Source organism: Mercenaria mercenaria, chromosome 10 (genome assembly GCF_021730395.1).
Source record: "Mercenaria mercenaria strain notata chromosome 10, MADL_Memer_1, whole genome shotgun sequence".
Classification (NCBI taxonomy): domain Eukaryota; kingdom Metazoa; phylum Mollusca; class Bivalvia; order Venerida; family Veneridae; genus Mercenaria; species Mercenaria mercenaria.
The window spans coordinates 74,154,830-74,177,862 of record NC_069370.1 but is presented as its reverse complement, the minus strand read 5'-3'; the positions used below and the strand labels follow the sequence as shown (position 1 = coordinate 74,177,862).

General features: G+C 34.7%; 2 protein-coding genes across 2 annotated transcripts in view; one reads left to right on the top strand and one right to left on the bottom strand.

The window, feature by feature from the left end:
* LOC123561280 (G patch domain-containing protein 4-like) overlaps positions 1-15,505 on the bottom strand; it is a 33,889-nt gene extending 18,384 nt beyond the window's left edge. The window contains exons 1-4 of the mRNA XM_045353533.2: positions 15,348-15,505; positions 6,518-6,591; positions 1,992-2,084; positions 242-343 (exon numbers count right to left, since the gene is read on the bottom strand). Coding sequence (XP_045209468.2) covers positions 242-343; positions 1,992-2,084; positions 6,518-6,591; positions 15,348-15,393 — 315 coding nt within the window. The 5' untranslated portion in view covers positions 15,394-15,505. The remainder of the gene's footprint in view (positions 1-241; positions 344-1,991; positions 2,085-6,517; positions 6,592-15,347) is intronic.
* A 1,559-nt stretch (positions 15,506-17,064) lies between these two features.
* Positions 17,065-19,498, top strand: LOC123561281 (ras-like GTP-binding protein rhoA). The gene has a single exon (XM_045353534.2). The coding sequence runs from the start codon at positions 17,344-17,346 to the stop codon at positions 17,920-17,922; it is 579 nt and encodes a 192-aa protein (XP_045209469.2). The 5' UTR covers positions 17,065-17,343; the 3' UTR covers positions 17,923-19,498.
* The last annotated feature ends 3,535 nt before the right edge of the window (positions 19,499-23,033 follow it).

Genomic DNA, 23,033 nt, shown 5'->3' with positions numbered 1-23,033 from the left:
AGTGGTCTAGTATTAAATAGTAATTTTAGAGTATCATCTTACACAATACATGTATGGTCTCAACACAGTCTGTCTGTCAAAAAACTTTACAATGCTAACATTTACTTTTAACTGCTATAATGTTGCATTGGATTCATTCCACATATAAATCAATTACAGGTTTTCGCCAATTCAAATTGAGATTAAGATTTAGCATTTCTGTAATCACTGTAGAAAAATGAATACATAATACTATACCTACCTTAACAAACTGTCCATACAACATAGCCTTATTGTCATATGTTTTACAATCTTTCTTCTTTGAAACTTTAGTATCACCACTGTTCTTTACTTCAACACCATCCTGAAATAAAAAACACACTATTTGTACATATAACACTCATTCCTTTAAAGAAAGCTGTGAAATCCCTAGAAAAAGAATTGAAAAATCTTTTGTAAATACGACTGTGGGTTAATTTTCTGCCACTCTGACATACTAGACCACTTTCAGTTTCACATCTGAGGAACATCTTAAGCATCACTAGAAAGTTATTGTTATTGCTTGCATGAAAACTGGAATATATATTGTAGAAACGAGATGTCACTAGTAAGTGATGATGCTGCTGAAGTGAAGTGAATTTTTTGCCTTGTTGGTTTGTGTTACGATTTAATGATTCGGGTCCAAACATGTGATTTTCACTTTGGATGTACACATCAGGATTAGAATTTAAGCTCTTTGGGTTTAATGACACACTGACACAATGCCTCCCTGTGCTTTATTTCATCATGGGCGGGTACCTGGGTAGAACCTTTCCATATGCCAACTGCGTGGCTTCCTTACATTAACAATGTAACGCCCCGAGTCAGGCTCAAACCCACATCAGTGAGAGGCAAGCGATTAAAAGTCATTGACCTCATCCACTCAGCCAAGGAGGTCCCTAGAATTTAATAGTTAGGGTCATTGCCTATGACATCACCTTGGACTTACAGATCCGTGTTAGAATTAAAGGGTTAGGGTCTGTGCCTATGATCTTCACCTTGGACACAGAGATCAGGGTTAGAATTTACAGATTAGGGTCCATGCCTATCACTTTTACCTCTGATGTACAGATCAGCACCAGGCTTTAAGAGTTTAGGTCTGTGTCTATGAATAATAAATCTTCACCTTGGACATAGAGATCAGGGTTAGAATTTAAGGGTTAGGGCCTGTGCCTATGATCTTAACCTTGGACATAGAGATCAGGATTAGAATGTAAGGGTTAGGAACCATGCCTATGATCTTCATCTTGGATGTACAGATCAGGGTCAGGATTTAAGGGTTGGGGTCATGCCTATGACCTTTACCTTGGACATAGAGATCAGGATTAGAATGTAAGGGTTAGAAACCATGCCTACATGTGATCTTCATCTTGGACGTACAGATCAGAGTCAGGATTTAAGAGTTTGGGTCTGTGCCTATGATCTTTACCTTGGACATACAGATTGCAATCTGTATGTGCTCGTCACTTCTGTAAAATTAATTGAAATCCCTTGCATCTTTTAATATGGCTTGTTGGTCCCAGTCAAAAACTATTAGCCTTCTGTCCTTTCTTAGCCGTTCAATAAGTGTATAGTTCAAACTGTATCTGAGAAAAAGTCTATCCATGTGAATTTCTTAAGGTGACAAATGGAAAAGAATGACAAATACAAATACAAGTTAAAAATGTTGGAAGAAGATTTCTTCTTTCTGCTGTTGTATATGTAGAAAATATCTGGCTTTCGTATGGCATTTCTACTTGCTACTTTTAAATTAGATATTTTCCGTGATGCTAAACATTCATTATATCTAAAATTCGAAATTATACACATGGAAGAGTATTCCTGATATATAGCCAACTTGTGTGATATACAGAAGTACCTATCACAGTAGTATCAACTTTGTGAATACCTGCATTTATGAATACTGACAGTTAACAAATACAAAAATGTCTGATATATTACAATATCTCAGATCAATAACACTTAAAGTATACCTCTGTTGTGTTAACCTGTATTTTACTAGCAGCTTTGTTGAAGACATGATCCCACCAGTGAAATGAGAACTCCTCTCCCGGGTCATGCCCAACCTACAAGAACATATCAAACATATACGGATAAAACTTCTAACACCCATGGACGTTATTGATAAAATCTTTCATAGTTCTAATTGTACATTCATCTTTTATTAAATTTCATACACATTTTGAAGTCAATATCTTGAATGATTATTAATTTATGCTTGGGAAACAAAACAAGACACCTTGCTGCGACTTTGACATCTGACCTACCACCTTGGTTCAAGTGCTCTACAGACATGAATTATGACAGACAAGACTTGACCTTTGAGCTCCTTTTCTGACCCTGACCATTGACTTACTGATATGGTTTATGTGCTCTCCACATCCTCTCATTGCCATCTACTTATAATGTTAAGTTAAAAGTCAATAGCTTGAATGTTTTTTTAGTTATGCTTCGGACACAAATAATGACTGACAAGATGGACTATAAAATAGAAAAACTTGCCTTCATACAAACAATTCCAAAGTCTATTTTTACCAAAACTGGTGTATAAGAAAATGATTACAAAGCATCAATTGATTGTGTCAAAAATTAATATGTTATTCAAGTGTGAGAAATTTTTTTTAAATGTTACAGTAGTAATAGAAAAAAATATTGTCAAAGATATCAAGGGGTGGTTAGAAGTTTCATTAAGAGTATATACATTGCATAGAAAACACTGTACAAATTTACAAGAGGTCCATGATGGCCTTCACTTGCTTACCTGATTTAACACAATTGAGATAGGTCAATGTAGGGAAGGTCTATGTTTCTGGCCAAGTTTGTAAAATATCCCTCAAGAAATTCATTAGAATTTGAATCACAAGACATTGCTAGATACATTTGTACATGTATGTAAGATCTGAAGATTGAAGGTATTTCTTTCCTATTTTAGCTAGCTGGCACTCTAAACAAGCTTTAAGGAGGACCATGTAAGGATGGTATTTCAGATCAATATTAACTTAATTAAACAATGATTACATTTCATCTATCTTTAGCTTGAGTTTTCTTCTTGTTAGTGTTAATCAAATACTTATACTTTCTTGACAACATTTTAGAAGTTTTCACTTTAGAACAATGGAGAAATAACTGTTTTTGGCTAGCTCTGTTTGAGAGTGATATTCATAACTTTTTAATTCAAACTTTATAGCATTCATAAACAAGAGGACCATGGTGGTCCTGAATCGCTCACCTCTTCCCACATGACCAAGTTTTGAGTATGACGTCGTTTTTTCTATTATTTGACATAGTGACCTAGTTTTTGAGCTCATGTGACCCAGTTTTGAACTTGACCTAGATGTTATCAAGATAAAAACTCTGACCAATTTTCAAGAAGATCCATTGAAAAATATGGTCTCTAGAGAGGTCACAAGCTTTTTCTATTATTTGACCTATTGACCTAGTTTTCGAAGGTATGTGACCCTGTTTTTAATTTTACCTAGATATCATAAGGTGAACATTCTCACTAATTTTCATGAAGATCTCATGAAAAATATGGCCTCTAGAGAGGTCACAAGGTTTTACTATTTTTATACCTACTGATCTAGTTTTTGATGGCATGTGACCCACTTTCGAACTTGACCTAGATATTATCAAGGTGAACATTCTGACCAATTTTCATGAAGATCCATTGAAAAATATGGCCTCTAGAGAGGTCAAAAGATTTTAATAATTTTAGACCTACTGACCTAGTTTTTGACCGCAGTTGACCCAGTTTCAAACTTGACCTAGATATCATCAAGATGAACATTCAGACCAACTTTCATACAGATCCCATGAAAAGTATGGCCTCTAGAGAGGTCACAAGGTTTTTCTATTATTTGACCTACTGACCTAGTTGTTTAAGGTGCGTGACCCAGTTTAGAACTTGATCTAGATGTTATCAAGGTGAACATTCTGACCAATTTTTATGGAGATCCATTCACAAGTATGGCCTCTAGAGAGGTCACAAGGTTTTTCTATTTTTAGACCTACTGACCTAGTTTTTGACCGCACTTGACCCTGTTTCAAACTTGACCTAGATATCATCAAGATGAACATTCAGACCAACTTTCATACAGATCCCATGAAAAATATGGCCTTTAGAGAGGTCACAAGGTTTTTCTATTATTTGACTACTGACCTAGTTTTTGATGGCACGTGACCCACTTTCGAACTTGACCTAGATATCATCAAGTGAACATTCAGACCAACTTTCATAAGATCCATGAAAATATGGCCTCTAGAGAGGTCACAAGGTTTTTCTATTTTTGACCTACTGATCTAGTTTTTGATGGCATGTGACCCACTTTCGAACTTGACCTAGATATTATCAAGGTGAACATTCTGACCAATTTTCATGAAGGTCTCATGAAATATATGGCCTCTAGACGTCACAAGGTTTTTCTATTTTTACTGACCTAGTTTTTGACCGCACGTGACCCAGTTTCGAACTTGACCTAGATATCATCAAGATGAACATTCAGACCAACTTTCATACAGATCCCATGAAAAATGTGGCCTTTACAGAGGTCACAAGGTTTTTCTTTTATTTGACCTACTGACCTAGTTTTTGAAGGCACATGACCCAGTTTCGAACTTGACCTAGATATCATCAAGATGAACGTTCTGACCAATTTTCATGAAGATCTTGTGAAATATATGGCCTCTAGAGAGGTCACAAGGTTTTTCTAGTTTTAGACCTACTGACCTAGTTTTTGAAGGCACGTGACCCAGTTTCGAACTTGACCTAGATATCATCAAGGTGAACATTCTGACCAATTTTCATGAAGATCTTGTGAAATATATGGCCTCTAGGGAGGTCACAAGGTTTTTCTATTTTTAGACCTACTGACCTAGTTTTTGAAGGCACGTGACCCAGTTTCAACCTTGACCTAGATATCATCAAGATGAACATTCTGACCAACTTTCATAAAGATCCCATGAAAAATGTGACCTCTAGAGTGGTCACAAGGAAAAGTTTACGGACGCACGCACGCACGGACGACGGACACCGCGTGATCACAAAAGCTCACCTTGTCACTTTGTGACAGGTGAGCTAAAAAATAGTGTTGTTTTTTTCGCAAAATGTGTGTGAATTTTCATTTTGATTTTATATATACCTACTGCTGCTGAAGAAATTTACTAAAAAGGATTACATAAATGAAAAGAGCAAGAAAAAATACATTAGATCACCAAATTGGAAAAGAAAACATCAAATACTTAAAAAGATACATAAAAAATAGTGAAAACAAGAGCTGTCTCCATAGGATGACATATGCCCCCAATGGCACTTTGAATGAGTAGTTATGGCCGATGTTAGAGTTTAGGACCTTTGACCTACGGAGCTGGGTCTTGCGCGTGACACGTCGTCTTACTGTGTCACACATTCATGCGTAGTTATTTTAAAATCCATGCATGAATGACAAAGATATGGACCGGACACGCCCATCAATGCACTATCATGAAAAATGACCTTTAACGTCTAAGTGTGACCTTGACCTTTGAGCTACAGACCTGGGTCTTGCGCACGACACGTCGTCTTACTGTGGTACACATTCATGCCAAGTTATTTGAAAATCCATCCATGGATGACAAAGATATGAACCGGACATGCCCATCAATGCACTATCCTTTAACGTCTAAGTGTGACCTTGACCTTTGAGCTCGGACCTGGGTCTTGCGCGCGACACGTCGTCTTACTGTGGTACACATTCATGCCAAGTTATTTGAAAATCCATCCATGGTTGACAAAGATATGGACCGGACACGCCCATCAATGCACTATCCTTTAATGTCTAAGTGTGACCTTGACCTTTGAGCTACGGACCTGGGTCTTGCGCACGACATGTCGTCTTACTGTGGTACACATTCATGCCAAGTTATTTGAAAATCCATCCATCGATGACAAAGATATGGACCGGACACGCCCATCAATGCACTATCCTTTAATGTCTAAGTGTGACCTTGACCTTTGAGCTACGGACCTGGGTCTTGCGCGCGACACGTCGTCTTACTGTGGTACACATTCATGCCAAGTTATTTGAAAATCCATCCATCGATGACAAAGATATGGACCGGACACGAAAATTGCGGACAGACCGACAGACGGACAGACGGTTCAAAAACTATATGCCTCCCTTCGGGGGCATAAAAATATCAAAAATAAAAATTGGTTCCGTCCTGTCGTGACAGCTTGTAAAGTATTTAAAGGAGGACAAATTCTTAAAATTTGCTGAAAATTACAACGCTTAAAATGCTGTAACTTTTGATCTAGAACAGATATTTTGATAATTAAAACTGTTCTGAAAATGTCTCTTCATGCTCTTTAATTTGGTATAACTTTATTGAAGAAATAACAAGTTTCCAGAAATGGTTTGGGGTTGCTATTGTTACTGGTTGTTTTCTCTTTTTGGAACACGACTCAGTTTCTACTTAAGAACATAATTAGGAAATGTTTTGACAGGTTGATAAAGATACTTACACCTTTCTTGTCCTGCTTGATCTTTACTTTTATTGCTTCCTTGATACCTTCTTCCTCCTTTCCCAGGCCTTGACCTACAAGGAAATGTTAGTTCATAGAGTTCAAAATTACTGGTACACACATACATTTAATGAACTACACAATCACTATGGTGAAAATGAATGATATGAAATCCAAACCAAGCTCTAAGTACCCACTCCTGCTTGTTCAAACACTTGTGCATAATATACATTTATAAGGTTTTCATACTTCAAAAAATTTAAATTATTTCATTCTGATTTGACTTTTTGACAAGTGTCACAGGATAAATTTTCATTTGGTGTTGCGTCAAGTAAAAGAAAATTCATTTCAGGCAAATAAAATCTATTTGAGCAGACAGCAATCAACACTCTAGAGATATTTTATGAGAATGTGCTAAATATCCAGGAACGGAATTTTTGTTTGTCCCAATAAGAACACTGGAAATATTGTTGAATGTGTATTTCATTTCTCTCATGAATGTATCTAATGTGCCAGATGGTCAGTCAGTCTGTGACTTAATTCTTTTCTAGTAGACTGCTGAGCGGACTGCCAATGACACTAAATATACCGTTCATCTGTAATGTCGCAGTACTTGACATTCAACGTAACGACATTAAACAAGAAACAACACAACAGTGTATTTCTTGTCTTTACCACAATAGTTCATGTCATATGCATCAGTAACTGTGTGAAAATGAATAAGATATTATTCAAGAAACATCCATGTGTACTTCGAACAACAATAGTCAGCCATTGTTATCATGTGACGTCACATCACTAATGTCGCGGTATAGGTCAACAATTGTGTCAATCAAACTATCATAGGTTAAACAAGAGCTGTCACTAATGGTGACAAATGCCCCTGCAGCACCTTGACCTTTGACCTGGTGACCCCAAAGTCAGTAGGGGTGGTGTACTCAATAAGTACTATCAGCAATGCATGTGAAGTTTGAAGGTCCTGGGTGCAGTTCGCATGTAAAGTGCCTTCATGCAAAAAGTTAACATTGGCCCCTGTGGCCTTGACCTTTGACCTGGTGACCCCAAAGTCAGTAGGGTTGGTGTACTCATACAATACTATCAGCATGTAAAGTTCGAAGGTCCTGTGTGAAGTGGTTTGCGAGTAAAGTGCCTTCATGCAAAAAGTTAATGTTGGCCCCTGTGACCTTGACCTTTGACCTGGTGACCCCAAAGTCAGAAGGAGTGGTGTACTCAATAAGTACTATCAGCATGTGAAGTTTGAAGGTCCTGGGTGCAGTGGTTCGCAAGTAAAATGCCTTCAAGCAAAAAGTTAACGTTGGCCCCTGTGACCTTGACCTTTGACGTGGTGACCCCAAAGTCAGTAGGGGTGGTGTACTCAATAAGTACTATCAGCATGTGAAGTTTGAAGGTCCTGGGTGCAGTGGTTCGCAAGTAAAGTGCCTTCATGCAAAAAGTTAACGTTGGCCCCTGTGACCTTGACCTTTGACCTGGTGACCCCAAATTCAGTAGGGGTGGTGTACTCAATAAGTACTATCAGCAGGTGAAGTTTGAAGGTCCTGGGTGCAGTGGTTCGCGAGTAAAGTGCCTTCATGCAAAAAGTTAACATTGGCCCCTGTGACCTTGACCTTTGACCTGGTGACCCCAAAGTCAGTAGGGGTGGTGTACTCAATAAGTACTATCAGCATGTGAAGTTTGAAGGTCCTGGGTGAAGTGGTTCGCGAGTAAAGTGCCTTCATGCAAAAAGTTAACGTTGGCCCCTGTGACCTTGACCTTTGACCTGGTGACCCCAAATTCAGTAGTGGTGGTGTACTCAATAAGTACTATCAGCAAGTGAAGTCTGAAGGTCCTGGGTGCAGTGGTTCGCGAGTAAAGTGCCTTCATGCAAAAAGTTAACGTTGTGACGAACGAACGAACGAACGAACGAATGAACAAACGGACAGTTGAAAACTAATATGCCTCCCTTCGGGGGCATAAAAACACTAAAATATAATTCAAACATTGAAAAGCTAACAGGAACACTCAAAAGTCATTTTAAACGTTTTATATTATCTGTTTACATTGGCACTATTGAAAATATTCTCCTCTGGGCAGCGGACACACCAGATATTTTGCAAGTAAATCACAAGGCCGCGGGCGTGGTCATAATGTAGCAGAGCCTAAGAATCGTACTATTACTTAATATTTTCTATCTGATAGTTATCTAACATGTTCAAATTTACTGCTCAGTATCATGGGTGTATTTTGAGGAGATGGTCAGGGCCAGGGGCCCCCATCCCTTCCTCTCCCTTAAAATCCATTGAGTTAAGCCGTTTTGATGTTTTGCCTGATACTGATATTTCATTCATTTTTGTGTAGCTGGGGGATGTTACGAAAAATTTGGTGTCCTCTAACCTATAGGTGGGACTTAATTTGCATAATTAACGAGGACAAATGCCGATCAGCTGGTAGACGAACTTATAAACATTGCCGATACGTGAAAAATACGATTTTAATATATATTGACAGATATTTAGCAATGTAACTGCAGGTAGGAACATTTTTCGCCAACATGAGTGAATCAGGTCACCTTCACCAGGTCATAGATCATCACAAATCGGTGTGTTATCTACAAATCTGTAGTTAACACATCAGACAATCAGTAGTTATCAGTAACTACCGATCTGTAGATACACTATACATAAATCTAGAAATTTTCATTTTAAAGGTTTGTTTTCATCATCCGGAAAATGTCTATCCTTCAACAAGTTTTATCAGAGGCAAGTCTCCGAAAATGTGTCTAAATTTAATTTCAACAACGATTATTAAAGATACAGAAGCAGAAAATAAATTGACGTTTCACTACTAAATGCATTTTACTTGTAAAAATCTCAAGCAAAAAGCTGTTATTTTAGTTATTTTCACTTTGCAATTTCCATTCCTATCCAATGTCCGCCATCTTGTAAAGTAAAGAATGTAACACTGCTCGTGATTGGCTACTTTTACCGAAATCTCCAGGCTCACGTCACATCAAAAGGTCACTAAAGTATGGAAGACGGGTATGGATAAAAATCGCGAATGCCTTTGTGACATTGAAAGTTTTGCATATACATATTTAACTGTTTCATAAAGCTTTTGCTAACGATTGTCAGCTATATCTTTATAAAATAAATTGTCAATAGATATATCTTTAGTCATTAATTAATGATATAAGCAATGGGGAGGACCAAGATAATGTTGCAATTACTTTTGGCCCAACCCAATTGTATGTATTTGATTTAATGCATCTAATTAAAATTATTAATACTTTGCATGATTTTTTAATGAAAGGTTTAGACTATTACTTTCTATAAATACTTGCTTAATATTAAGTAGGAGCATATAATGGGGGAATATAGGATATTATATGCCTTCCAGTCACAAAAATTTTGGAAAAAGAAGAACTGATTAGTTCAAATAAAGGGAATAGCCTGCTTGAAAGGAAATTTTAATGCATTGGTACATTTTGTAACTTGGTTCTTATACCATATTTATTGACAAGAACGTCTAAATTTTTCTCGACTGATCAACCATTTTTGCACCCTGCCCCACCCTCCATCAACAGCACTGGAAGATAGATAGATAACAGTGATTTTTAGGCCGTTTTGGGGCCGGAATTTGGCCCCTTACCCATATTTCTCGAAGAAATTCCACTGAAAAAAATACATATATTATCCCAACCACCAAAACCCTTTCCACCTTTCTAGATCGACATGATAATGTAAATTGTACCATTTAAAACATGAGGCAATGTACTTTTAAATAATTATCTTTCTTTGTGCAACATATCTATGAAAAATATTGCTTTTATCACGACGCAATTTTTCCCCTATTTTGGTTATGGCGCGGTTTTCACCTCCTTACGGGCACGGCCACCATTCCCCCAAAACTTAACAAGAGCACCGCCTTGCGGGTGCTGACGCTCATCTGATTTTTTTTGTGTAATAGAAATATTGTCCTACCCATGATTTTCTAAGTCTAAAAAGGGCCATCATTCTTGCAAAAAGCAGGATAGAGTTATGTTTCTTGATGTACAGTGTCCACTTATGATGGTGAAAAACTGTTGCAAGTTTTAAAGCAATAGCTTTGATAGTTTATGAGAAAAGTTGACTTAAACATAATACTCAACCAAGAAAATGATTTTCTAAGTCCAAAAGGGGCAATAATTATTGCAAAAAGCAGGATGGAGTTATGTTGCTTGCTGTACAGGGTCAGCTTATGATGGTGAACAAGTGTTGCAAGTTTCAAAGCAATAGCTTTGATAGTTTAAGAGAAAAAGTTGACCTAAACATAAAACTTAACCAAGAAATCTGATATTTTCTAAGTCCAAAAGGGGCCATAAATCTTGCAAAAAGCAGGACGGAGTTATGTTTCTTGCTATACAGGGTCAACTTATGATGGTGAACAAGTGTTGCAAGTTTTAAAGCAATAGCTTTGATAGTTTAGGATAAAAGCTGACCTAAACATAAAACTTAACCAAGAAAACAGATTTTCTAAGTCCAAAAGGGGCAATAAATCTTGCAAAAAGCAAGATGGAGTTATGTTTCTTGATGTACAGGGTCTGCTTATGATGGTGAACAAGAATTCCAAGTTTCAAAGCAATAGCTTTGATAGTTTAGGAGAAAAGTTGACCTAAACATAAAACTTAACCAAGAAATCTGATATTTTCTAAGTACAAAAGGGGCCATAAATCTTGCAAAAAGCAAGATGGAGTTATGTTTCTTGCTATACAGGGTCAGCTTATGATGGTGAACAAGTATTCCAAGTTTCAAAGCAATAGCTTTGATAGTTTAGGAGAAAAGCTGACCTAAACATAAAACTTAACCAGGCAACGCCGACGCCGACGCCGACAACCGCTCAAGTGATGACAATAACTCATCATTTTTTTTCAAAAAATCAGATGAGCTAAAAATAAACAGTGGATAATACTGCATTGCAACTATTATATGTAAAACTTGTACATCAAATAAATGATGTATTTCATACTGTAAAGGTATTACTAATGTATGCTCCTATTTGTACACCATACTTTTACTTGGAACAGCATCCAAAAATAACTCCTTACATAAAATGCATTATGGGAAAGCGCTCAGGATCACTGCAAAGAATGGATCAATGGCATGGAAATGCTGTAGGTGTTTTAAATGCAAATTTAAGTGTTACAAAGTGGTTTCAATTTATTTTAATGGCTGCATTTGTGTAAAATTGAAATTATGATGTTTGAAAAATGCAAAAAACGGAAGATACTATTCCTCAGAACTGTTTGAAATAACTTTGTTCCGATAGCGGAAGTTGATACCATTTATTGCAAGCGTTCCTCAACACCCGGATTTTCTTGTTTACAAAATTAAAAGGGTATTTTTATTTTTTATTCTTATTTATCTACAGATCGGTAGTTACTGAAAACTATTGATTGGTGTGTTAACTACAGATTTGTAGATAACATACCGATTTGTGATGATCTCTGACCTGTTCACCAGTAAACACCACGTAGATGGGGAATTCAGATGTTTTGACCCCTTGACACCTTGACCCCTACCAAAATAAGATGACACCTTGACCCCTTGACACTTTGTCCCCTATTTTTAATTTTTACATAGTGACACTTTGACCCCTAATTTATTTTTTGTATTTGCTTGGTTTTAGTGAAAAATTTACATAAGATTCTGGCTCAAACAGTGTTTTTAAAGGAAATAATACAATTTTAATCACATTATTTTAAGATTTTGACGTCACAAATGCTGTATTAAAATACAGAATGACTTTGAATCAAAGAAATCATTGATTTCAATTTGTATGTAAGTGGGCTGATTTGCAAGTAATTATTAAGATAATCCCATTGATCAATTCTTTCTTAATTAGACAGACAGACAGACAGATAACTTTATTTTCTCCCAAGGTAAAGAGTACTTCGTATATAAGGTGGACATTAAAAATAAATATGAACAAAACTAAAATTATTATTTTCGGCTCCACTAAACAGAGTAACTTCTTTTGGAAAAGTAATCAGACGGAAATTATTAGATCAATTCTTTCAAAATTGGAGCAGTCAGTTATCTAATTCTTCTAAGGGAATCAACTATCGTTTATTTAAGTCCGATAAAAAAATGGAGAAATACTTGACCTCGTTGCCAAGACATTTACATTTAAAATTATTCCATATAAGAACAGGCTGCCAATAGAAACGGGAAAATAGAGGCAGTCATTTGTTCCATATGCAGACCGAAGTGCCGGCACTGCCAGCTTAGGTGATGAATGTATTTATTTTCCACTGAGATGTTATAAGATTTTTAGGAAAACTCAAGGACATATATTTTATCACACAAAGCAGTATTTATATAATTGTACATTATAAGGTGTTTTGTTGCATTAAAAAAATGTCAAAATGTCAATGATAAATATATATGCAAAATGATTTTATAAAATTTACTAAGTATAATAGTATTGTAGTTATTGCAATTAGAACAGATGGAATATCAAGGATGTGTTTGTTGATTTATTAATGTAAATATATATTTGTGGAGGGTAAAATTTCACTAATAAGATTTGAACAATTAAAGTCTATGAATGAATAACACTTATTATATTAGCATTTTATTTCATTTTTTATCAATTTTTCAATGTATTTTCATAAAAATGATATTTCAATATTGAATTAATTTCAAATATAAAATTCTTCAAAAATAACATTAATTACAATTATTCCTCAAACAGATTATCAAATTTATCTATCATTTAATTTATTGTTTAAAGGCATACTTGAACTCCATCAATAGGGCATGACTGGATTAAACACTCGTTGAGGTGTGATAATTGGATTACACTACACTATAAAATGAAGTGTGCTCCTAATTACTCTACTCTAAGTACAATACAATAAACATGTGTCCTTTAAGTGTTACCTAATGGGGTCTCACCTTCACAACATATAGTTAGTAGGTATATTAATTGAAATGTATGGTGTTAAAGGAAATCCGGCTAATATTTTATGAAAAATACTTAAAATCAAAAAATTTAATTTTTATCTTAGTTGAATATTAGTTAAAAGTTAGATAGTGAATTAATTTTACAGAAAATGTGAGCAAAAAAAATCAAAGTGATTTAATTAATCATAATAATTCAATAATCTTTCACACATTTATATACTGATGCAACTTCTTTGATGCAGTACGAGTGCAGCCTATTTCCATTCGAAAAAGTGGTACCTTAATCAAAACATTTCAGTTTAAAACATGATGATGAAATGAATAAATGGCTTAATTTATAAATATGACATTTAATATGTCTTAATTAAGATAGAGATTTTCCTGAAAGTTTATAAAGTTCCAAGTACAGTCATGCTGATACCTTAGCAATGATGTTTAATGATTTAAAGGAATTATGTCACCAAATCTTGGCAAAATCTTAAATTACATTCTATATGATGTAGTTTACAAGCATGTTGCTAACAAAATAATTCCGTTTTCAAACAATCTATTTTTATTTTGTCAATTTTGTATTTGCTGAGATAATCCCTTTAATTTTAAAACAGCCCGATGCCTTCGGACAGAAATTCAGCTATGCTTAAAAAGATTCAATTCAATCTGAAATAAAAGGAAATTATATTAATATTTGATGGAAATTTTTTCAAACAAAAATATTTCACATTTTAGATTAGTTGAATATAGAGTAAAATTCAGAGAGTGAATCACTCTCTAAGTAATGATTTGAATAACATTGTCAATATTTCAAAAAAGTAAAAAAAAAAATCACAAACTTTTTAGGCTGTTTTAAACACTTTAAATGCATTTTTATGTTCACTGTCTTTGTTGTCTTTTGTTTGACTTTTCTGTTTTACAGTATTCTGTCTTTTGTATAATGTCTTATATTTATGTTGTCTGTTTCATGTAAATATGTAAATGTATGTTTTATGTAATGTATTTTTCTTATTGAACTATTCAACTGTATGAAAGAAATATGAGAATGAAAAGAGAGAAAGAATGAGTGAAAGAAAAAATGAATGAAGAGAAAAACATTTAGTTTTAGCGTTTCTTGTATTTATTTATAAAAAATGTACATTTATGAATAAAGTAGTATACTAATAAATGTGAAGTTTCAAACAGAGAGTTATTTCATTATTTCAATTAGTAAATGAAGTTATTTATATCTAATTACTAACATGATTAGTAATTTCATCTAAATAATTTCTTAGATAATTGCAAATGTGTGTGAAACATCACTGTTAATAATACCAACGTGAATAAACCAACACCCATAGACCATATACTTTGTCACCTACTCATAGTCTAGAACTTGTAGAAGTCCATCAATACAGCTTTTATCAATGACTTACATGCACATTAAGAAATTAAACACCAGAAAAATATACCCCTAGCCACAAATAAATCTAAGGGGTCAAAGTGTCAAATAAAAAAAAGTAGGGGTCAAGGTGTCACTCAAAATAGGGGTCAAAGTGTCACTAAGGGGTCAAGGTGTCATCTTTGGTGAAAAATTTTAAGGGGTCAAGATGTCAAGGGGTCAAACCGTCTAACATTCGTAGATGGCGCAACTCAAATACCGCGAAATTAGTGATGACGCGCGATTAGTGATGTTTAATTAAATTAAAATTAATCATCAGAGATGTAATCATTACAAATACATTATACATGTACCAGTCGTAAGAGATAAATTTAGTAAAGATCCAGAGCTCTAATACATACGAAAACTCCCTATCCGATTACTCTTTCACTTCACTTTAAAACTTCAAATCGAAGTAATCGATTGTACACATATCTTGTCAAAACCGTTAGTGATAATTCGTTGCTTCAGTATTTACCATCAGTCCATCCATGTTTAGACAGCTGTTTTCTTGCGAAATCCATTTGAAACTTGATTGGAAAAGCAAAAACACGTTTCTAGTCGTTGTTGTTGTTGTTCTGGTGGTTGGGTACGCTCTAATATCATCATCATCATCTTCAGTAATCATGACGTAGACACTTGTCATGTAATGTGACCCATAATCGGAAATAAAACAATATTCTATTCTAATCTATTCTGCTTTTAACACATACAAGTGCAAATGAATACAGTAGTGCATTATATTAATTCACAAAACGATTAGCCATAATCATGGAATCGCCCCTATACGAAATGAATGTGTGTTATTCTATCTCGTCCCCAACCACCACCCTAATGGTTTCTGCAGCTTTCTGAATGGCCTTCTGAAGGTATGCAAGATTAGCTCCTTCTACGCAATTATTTCAGACTTATTAGATCTATATGTCTTCAAGTTTTATTTTCTTATGTACTTTTAATTAGTTCTTAAAGTGTGTGATTTCGTGCTAATGTGTATATTATGTGCTAAGTATCACATGTATAATGACATCATCATTGACTGAATGCACCTAACAACTTGTGAAATGTACAGGACAACTTATAAAATGTAAATGCACAGAACACTTTACTTGTCACGGAATTTAAGAAATAAATGCAAATTTCCGCCATTTTGAATTGCAATTCCCATGTAGGGTCACCCACAGACCCTCTATAGGTTATAACACACTAAATAGTTTTTGTTCTTTATTCTATATAAAATTGACATATTTCCAATGGCCGCAGCACACACCAGGACCCATTTTAAATGTCTGTAACCTATATTTTCTTGAAGAATATTGATAGTGCTAAAGAAAAATCAAAAGAAAAGTAGGGTTCATGTTTGATGCAAGAAAAATAATTTCAGTCAAACACACAAACTGCAAAATCAGCTAAAAAATGAGACCCCAAATTATACTAGTGGTGTATGATCTAAGTTTCCATGAAAAATTTTATCATGTTGTTATTTCATTATGAAAATGCTACCTACATGTCAGTCATAGATCTGTCATGTGATTTTAGCAAAAAAATTGCAAAGAAAATAAGGAAAATAGCTCTACAGAGCAAAAAAAAAAAACTGAGGACTAATTGTGTCCGCCATTATGCGCCATTTTTTCGCGCCATTTATCTATTTAGTGTCTGTATATATAGGGCAACCACGTGATACTACTCAACCAATGAAAGGGCTAGAATCTGGTGGGCGGTAAAACAACAAAACTTCCTTATATGGCTATAAAGAAAACATTTGAAATGTTTTACCAGTTTTCATCTTTGGTTAATTGGCAGAAATGTCTTTTGGATGACTCTATTGTACTAAAATTGGACAAAACAGTGGATTAAAATCCTCTTTCAGTGTTTTCCAACCTAACTAAATTTTTAAGAAATTTAAGTTGGAAATTAATCAGTATCACCTTGATTTTTCAACCACTGACCATAATTTTGTATTTTTAATGTATTTCGTCATACATTCGACATGCACATTGTGAAGCCGGCATAAATTATTGAGGCACACAGACCTTGTTTCACTTGCGCTTTTTATTTCTATAGACAAAATTAAGGATTATACAATTTCTACGAATTGTTCTTTATTAGTTAAACATGTAACTGAAATTTTGATGGATGCAACAGGGCAACAGCCTCTGATCTCTTGTGTGTATTTGCCGGACTGTCTTTTTTTTTTTTTTTTTTTTTTTGCTTCTGTGATCTTTTTAGTGTAGTTACCGAACTGTTTTTTGCTGTCTGATATTTTTTCATGATTTCAGTGCTTATTGAAAGCTACGACTCTGATAAAAACATGTTAAATATAATCTATTAGCTAAATTTAGAGTGTAATAACGACCAATAAATGTAATCAATTTTGAGTTATTTTTAGATTAGATCCACAGTATCTATATATAGAGTGTTTACACTCTTTACCTATTTATAGGGTGATATTCAAAAAAGTGCAACACGACAGACCTATGGCTGCTATACGTAAAAAACTAGTGATAGTTGGAGACGATTCTTGTGGTAAAACATGCCTTCTTCACGTGTTCAGCAAAGGCTCGTTTCCAGAGTTTTACATACCCACTGTATTCGAAACCTATGTAGCAGATATCGCAGTAGATGGAAAGAAAGTTGAGCTGGCCTTGTGGGATACTGCTGGGGAGGACGATTATGATAGACTACGGCCTCTGTCCTACCCAGACACTGATGTCATTCTTTTGTGTTTCTCTATTGAGGCTCCAGACAGCCTGGAGAATATACGCGAGAAATGGTCACCAGAAGTTAAACACTTTTGTCCCACTGTTCCTATCATTCTTGTAGGAAACAAGAAAGATTTGAGAAATGATGAAACTGTTATGTGTGAACTTGCTAAAATAAAACAAGAACCAGTGAAAATAGAGGATGGGCGTGCAATGGCTGAGCGTATTGGAGCTTTCTGCTATTTAGAATGTTCTGCTAAAAGCATGAACGGTGTAATAGAAGTGTTTGAGGAGGCAGCAAGAGCTGCGCTACAAGGCAAAAAGAAGAAGAAGATAAAGTGTAGAATATTCTAATACTTCGTGATTTTACAACCTGTATTGCTATAAACATGGAGTACGTTCGAATGGTATTTGAGTAAGGAACAAGAGCTGCGCTACAAGAAAACAAGAACTAAAGAGATATTTTGTGGAGTGAATGTTAATAATGTTTAATCCATATATGTGATGATAATTGTGTGTTTATTTTATGACATGTATCTTCTATTTGTAGATATATCTTGATAAATAATGATAAGAAAAATTAGATAAAGTTCAGAATATCCTTACATTTTACACTTTTACAAAGGCCGTTGTTATGGTGTAAATTTGGTAATAAGACTAAATTATATGCTTCATGTTGCAAAACATCCATACTGTAAATACATGTATTCTAAACAGTTAAGAATTACCTGGTATAATTTTGAAATGATGATACAAATCTTGTTATTTCTATTAATAATCTCGATATCGTATTCGTGTATACTATGCTGATATTTTAGTGAGAAGTGGTCTCTTTTCTGGTAAAGAAAGATTAAAGTATTCATAGACGTGTGTATTGGAACTTTTAAATGTTATTTGTTAAGCTATAAATCACTGTATAAGAACTGAAAGTCAGTTTACCATGTTTCGCCCAAAGATTTATTATACTAGTCACTTTATAATTTTAAGTATGGTAAATAATATAAATAAAATTATTTGAAAAAATATATGAGATTGAGATGATAAACTGCGGCTTCATTGTCCGCTTAAAGGTGATTAATCACATTTAAGCATTTTATGGCAGATTTTACTTTTCATATATATGGTTAGGGATTAAGGAATTAGATCCTTATTACATGTATTTAAAGTTTACTGAACATTTTATTTTATTGTTTATTTTCAATAACAGTTTGTACTTACCACCCAAACCCTTACCCTTACTTTTAAATACGGAAGTATTCTAAAACTGGAGTATTTCTGTTCATTTCAGTATAAATTCTAGATTTACATTTTGGGTTATTTCAACAATCTTAACCAAAATACAAGTTTCGAAACAGAGTGCATCTTCCGAATTCATTTGTTTCCTATCTAGCTTGGTTGCATAACAAAGATAAACAAAGGAAAGTAATAGTACTTTGTTTGCAAACGTGCATTTCTAATAAAGTTCGGCTAGACATATAATGGTCAGTGCAAATTTTTGACAAATGGAATTTGTAAGAAGATCATTTGGAAGTACAGCACGTGACAATATATCAGTTCTAATATACTTGTCATTCCTTAAACAAAATCTATACTTATACTTAAATAATTCTATCTTGGTTGGACAACCAGGGTGGGAAAATCAAATGTTAAAAGTGCCCGAAGTAAAAATCTAGCATGTTCTAAGCACTCGGTGAACACAAATAAGTGTAACTGATCAGTTGTTAAGGTTTCAAATAAATCCATTACTTGACAAAAATCTGATTAAGACTGTTTCCCGATACGAGAACCTACTTGGTAAATTTGAATCTGGGACGTGGTACAGCGGAAATCAACTGTTTTAGATTAAGGACATATTATAATCGAAATAATGTATAGCAAAATCGTGTTTTACCTAAATTAATACACACAAAATCGGTTATACGTCGCCAGAATAATTCACTCGGGCTACGCCCTCGTGAAATTATTCGGCAGACGTATAACCTCTTTCCATGTATTAATAACGTTTAAACAAGGGTTTTCTACACATTATTTCTTAACTATATGCGTAACGTTAAAACATATAAATACATTTGATGAAGTTAAATACATGAATCTAAATATTGTTCCCTTATTATTCTTTATAAAATGGACACTTTTCACAGAGCTGCCACACATGGCTACACCCATTTCAGAGTAATCCTAACATTATCCTAAAACCAGGCCCGGATCCAGAAATATTTGATTAGGGATGAGAGGTGGGTGGGCACTACTTTAGTATGAAAGCGTAACCGTACGTTGCACGCATATCGCGTAGAGGGGGTACGTATTGGAGGGGGCCCTCCACTTGTGTTCGGGGGGTCAGGGGGTCTCTCCATGAAAAGGTTTGAAAAAAATGGTAGCCTCTGGTGCAATTTTGGTCAGTATTTTGAGGTACGGGAGTGGGTACCCCCTCATTTTAGGGAGGGGTCAGGGTTCTACCCCTGCAACTTTTTGAAATATAGGTATGAAATGGTGGCCTCTGGTGCATTTTTGGGTTTAAAGTTAGAGAAAATATTATTCATGTGCCAAAATAGTCTAGTGCAACTTTCTTGAGTATACTATTAGGTCACTTCTCAGCTAACTAGGGCCATGGCCCCTCTCTGCCAAGCCCTTGAACTGGGCCTGTAAACCGACATAAAATGACGAGAAAAGTAGCGGTCATGTCTTTTCTAAGAGATATTTTTCTATCGATGATTATTGCAAAAATCACAATAACTACTACTCATTTTACTTCACTAAATACAATATTCTCTCCAATTGCTTTTCTTACAAAATGTCAAAAAGCATCCACAATCATATTTTTAACAAAAGCTAGCTTTAACTTCTGTGGCTACCCCAAGTGAAAAAAACAACAACAGTGTTTATTAATCTGTCCGTCATTACGTAGTTGCGCTGGTTCCTTTATCGTTAGGCCCAGTATTGTCTATGGACCAGGCCCTGGCATTACGCCATGTTGATTTAATTGTTTGAATAGATACCCGGCTAACTTGACTGGAACTTGTCTCCCTTAGCGGCCGAGCAATATTTCCCGCTCAGAAAGCGAAGCTGGGATGTGGTTGAGGATTCCAAAGAAACACTTTTATTTCTTTGGTGAAGTTTAGAATTAGCTGATGACCGTCGTTTATCCCTGTGCCGAATTGATAGACTCATCTATAGTCGTCACAAGCGTAACAAAACATACAAAACCAAGACATTTATCGTCATTAGACCCATACTTTACTCGTCCTCCATTCCTCCTGTTATCTAGTATCGCCCCTTTCATGATGTAGAAATCAAAATATTTATTTTAATGATTAGAAAATGCCTTAAACAAAATATTTGCTGTATAACAAAAACATTTGCGGTACATTTTACAATCTAAGTGTTTATGGAAAACAGAGTTGCGCATAAGCTGGTGAGATTCAAAGACTTAAAAAAACACTGGAAAACTAAAGTCTGGACTGGAAAAAGGGAGTAAAATTATATAGTAGTAGAATATATGACATCGGGTGCGTGCGTGCGTGCGTGCGTGCGTGTGCCTGGAGGTGCGGGATTGGGTATGGGGATAATATCCATAAACTCAAACTGCAAGCAACTTTTTTCTCATGGATCTTGGGGACGCAAACGTTTAGGTCCTTTATGTGTATTTCTGGCTAAGTCAAAGGCCATACGCAGACAGATCCGGTCTTACTTAGTGAAAATTATTTCTAATTCACAACATTCATCTGTAAGCGTATAACAACATACTAGATGTGTAGAAATTTACTGCAGGTTTGCGCAGAACCTCTCTATTGACTTAACACTGTTACAAAGCTAAGAATTTTGTATTTCAAAATAAAAGCGACCTAATCATTTGCAGTTTTCTTTCTGAACATGAACTATGATTTACAATAATGGTGCTTGTTTTGTGTTTTTAACCTGCCTTAGGGGCTTAGAAACCTCCAAAACTGACTTTTTGTTTACTTTAAACTTGTCTTAAGCAGCCGCATGCCTTGACCAGCCAGAATGTGTCATTGCTTAATATAGGATTAACTGTGAGCATTAATTCCTGATTTTAGATACGAAAACTTGTTCATACAATGAATCAAAATCAATGAAACCAACATATCATTATCATATAGATAAATATGAGCAGTGCGAGTTTTTAAAATCACATGACCAGTAGTTTAAACATATTTATTCCCAGTAATACATGTACATTGAAGTTAAATACATACATCATAGTTTGAACAAGATAAGTAGGAAAGGATAAGAATGAAAAACTCATAGTCTTATAGAAGTCTTCTCATTTGCGGACAAAATAATTTGCGCAAATACTTGAGCTCTTAGTTGTACCGGGATAAAGAATGTAGTCTTAAGAAAAATTTAATTGAATATAATTGTAAAGACGAGTATGAATTGAAATCTACAATTTATGTGATTTGACAGTAAAACAAAAATAGACCAGTTGAGTATTTTAAGCAAATAGTGCATGACAAATTGTTGGAATATGGGCCGCCGTGAGAAAAATATTGAGAAATATAGAGACCTATACCACATTGTAGATTGAAGTGAGTTATTGTAATTTCCCAGGTATCTCTTTCCAGACACGCGACTGGAAAAAGTTATGACGTCATAAATATGGCGGCTTAAGAGAAAATAAAAAATCGTAGGCTGCTGAATAAATACAGGTGATAACGTCTTTGAAAGCTATGTTATGATTGCAACAGTGATATATTTAGTGAAGGTAGTGTTTATTCTAGCAGATAAATACTTTTATGGAAAAGGATGGAATTCATTATGCTTAAAATGAAAAAAAAATATCCATATACATCAAAAATGACGAAAACGACTGAATAACGTTATTAAGTGAGCAAGTGTCTATTTAATGGCGCAGTTTGTTCGATTCAAGATAGAATAAGTCTGATAATATGTCACTACAATAGTCGATTAGCATAATTATATGTATCTATATACCCTTGTCATCTGTATGAGTGTGTCAGATCAGCTTAATGCCCCGACACTGTGGTCAGAACTCAAAATCAATAGAAAAAAATATGTGTTACATTTTTAAGAATGCTTTTTCTAATGCATTTACAGCTTGTTGTAAACTATTTTGTAATGCAGATTTTCCTATTGAAATTGATAAATCCAATCAATTAAAACTAAGTTAAAGACATCTACGAAAGGAATCATCAGAAGATTTCTCTAAGAATGTTTTTGTCCAGCATACTAGTGGTCTATGATGTCATTGTCGTTTAGCGCTACAGTATATTTACGTTTTATAAATACTAAAATTTATAATACTACATTTAGTCCTTTCAATGAACAAGATTTGGTCACTGATCACATCCCTTCATTTGTATTTTCAAGCAAAGCTAGCATATATGATCAGCAATACTATTTTTGATTCCTTAATTGCATATACAATTAGATTATGTTCGTTTCATAGATAATTTAACCTCTAATATACATGTACCACTTCTAAT

Coding starts and splice junctions, on each gene's coding strand:
- LOC123561281 (XM_045353534.2), top strand. CDS start 17,344: ATGGCTGCTATACGTAAAAAACTAGTGATAGTTGGAGACGATTCTTGT.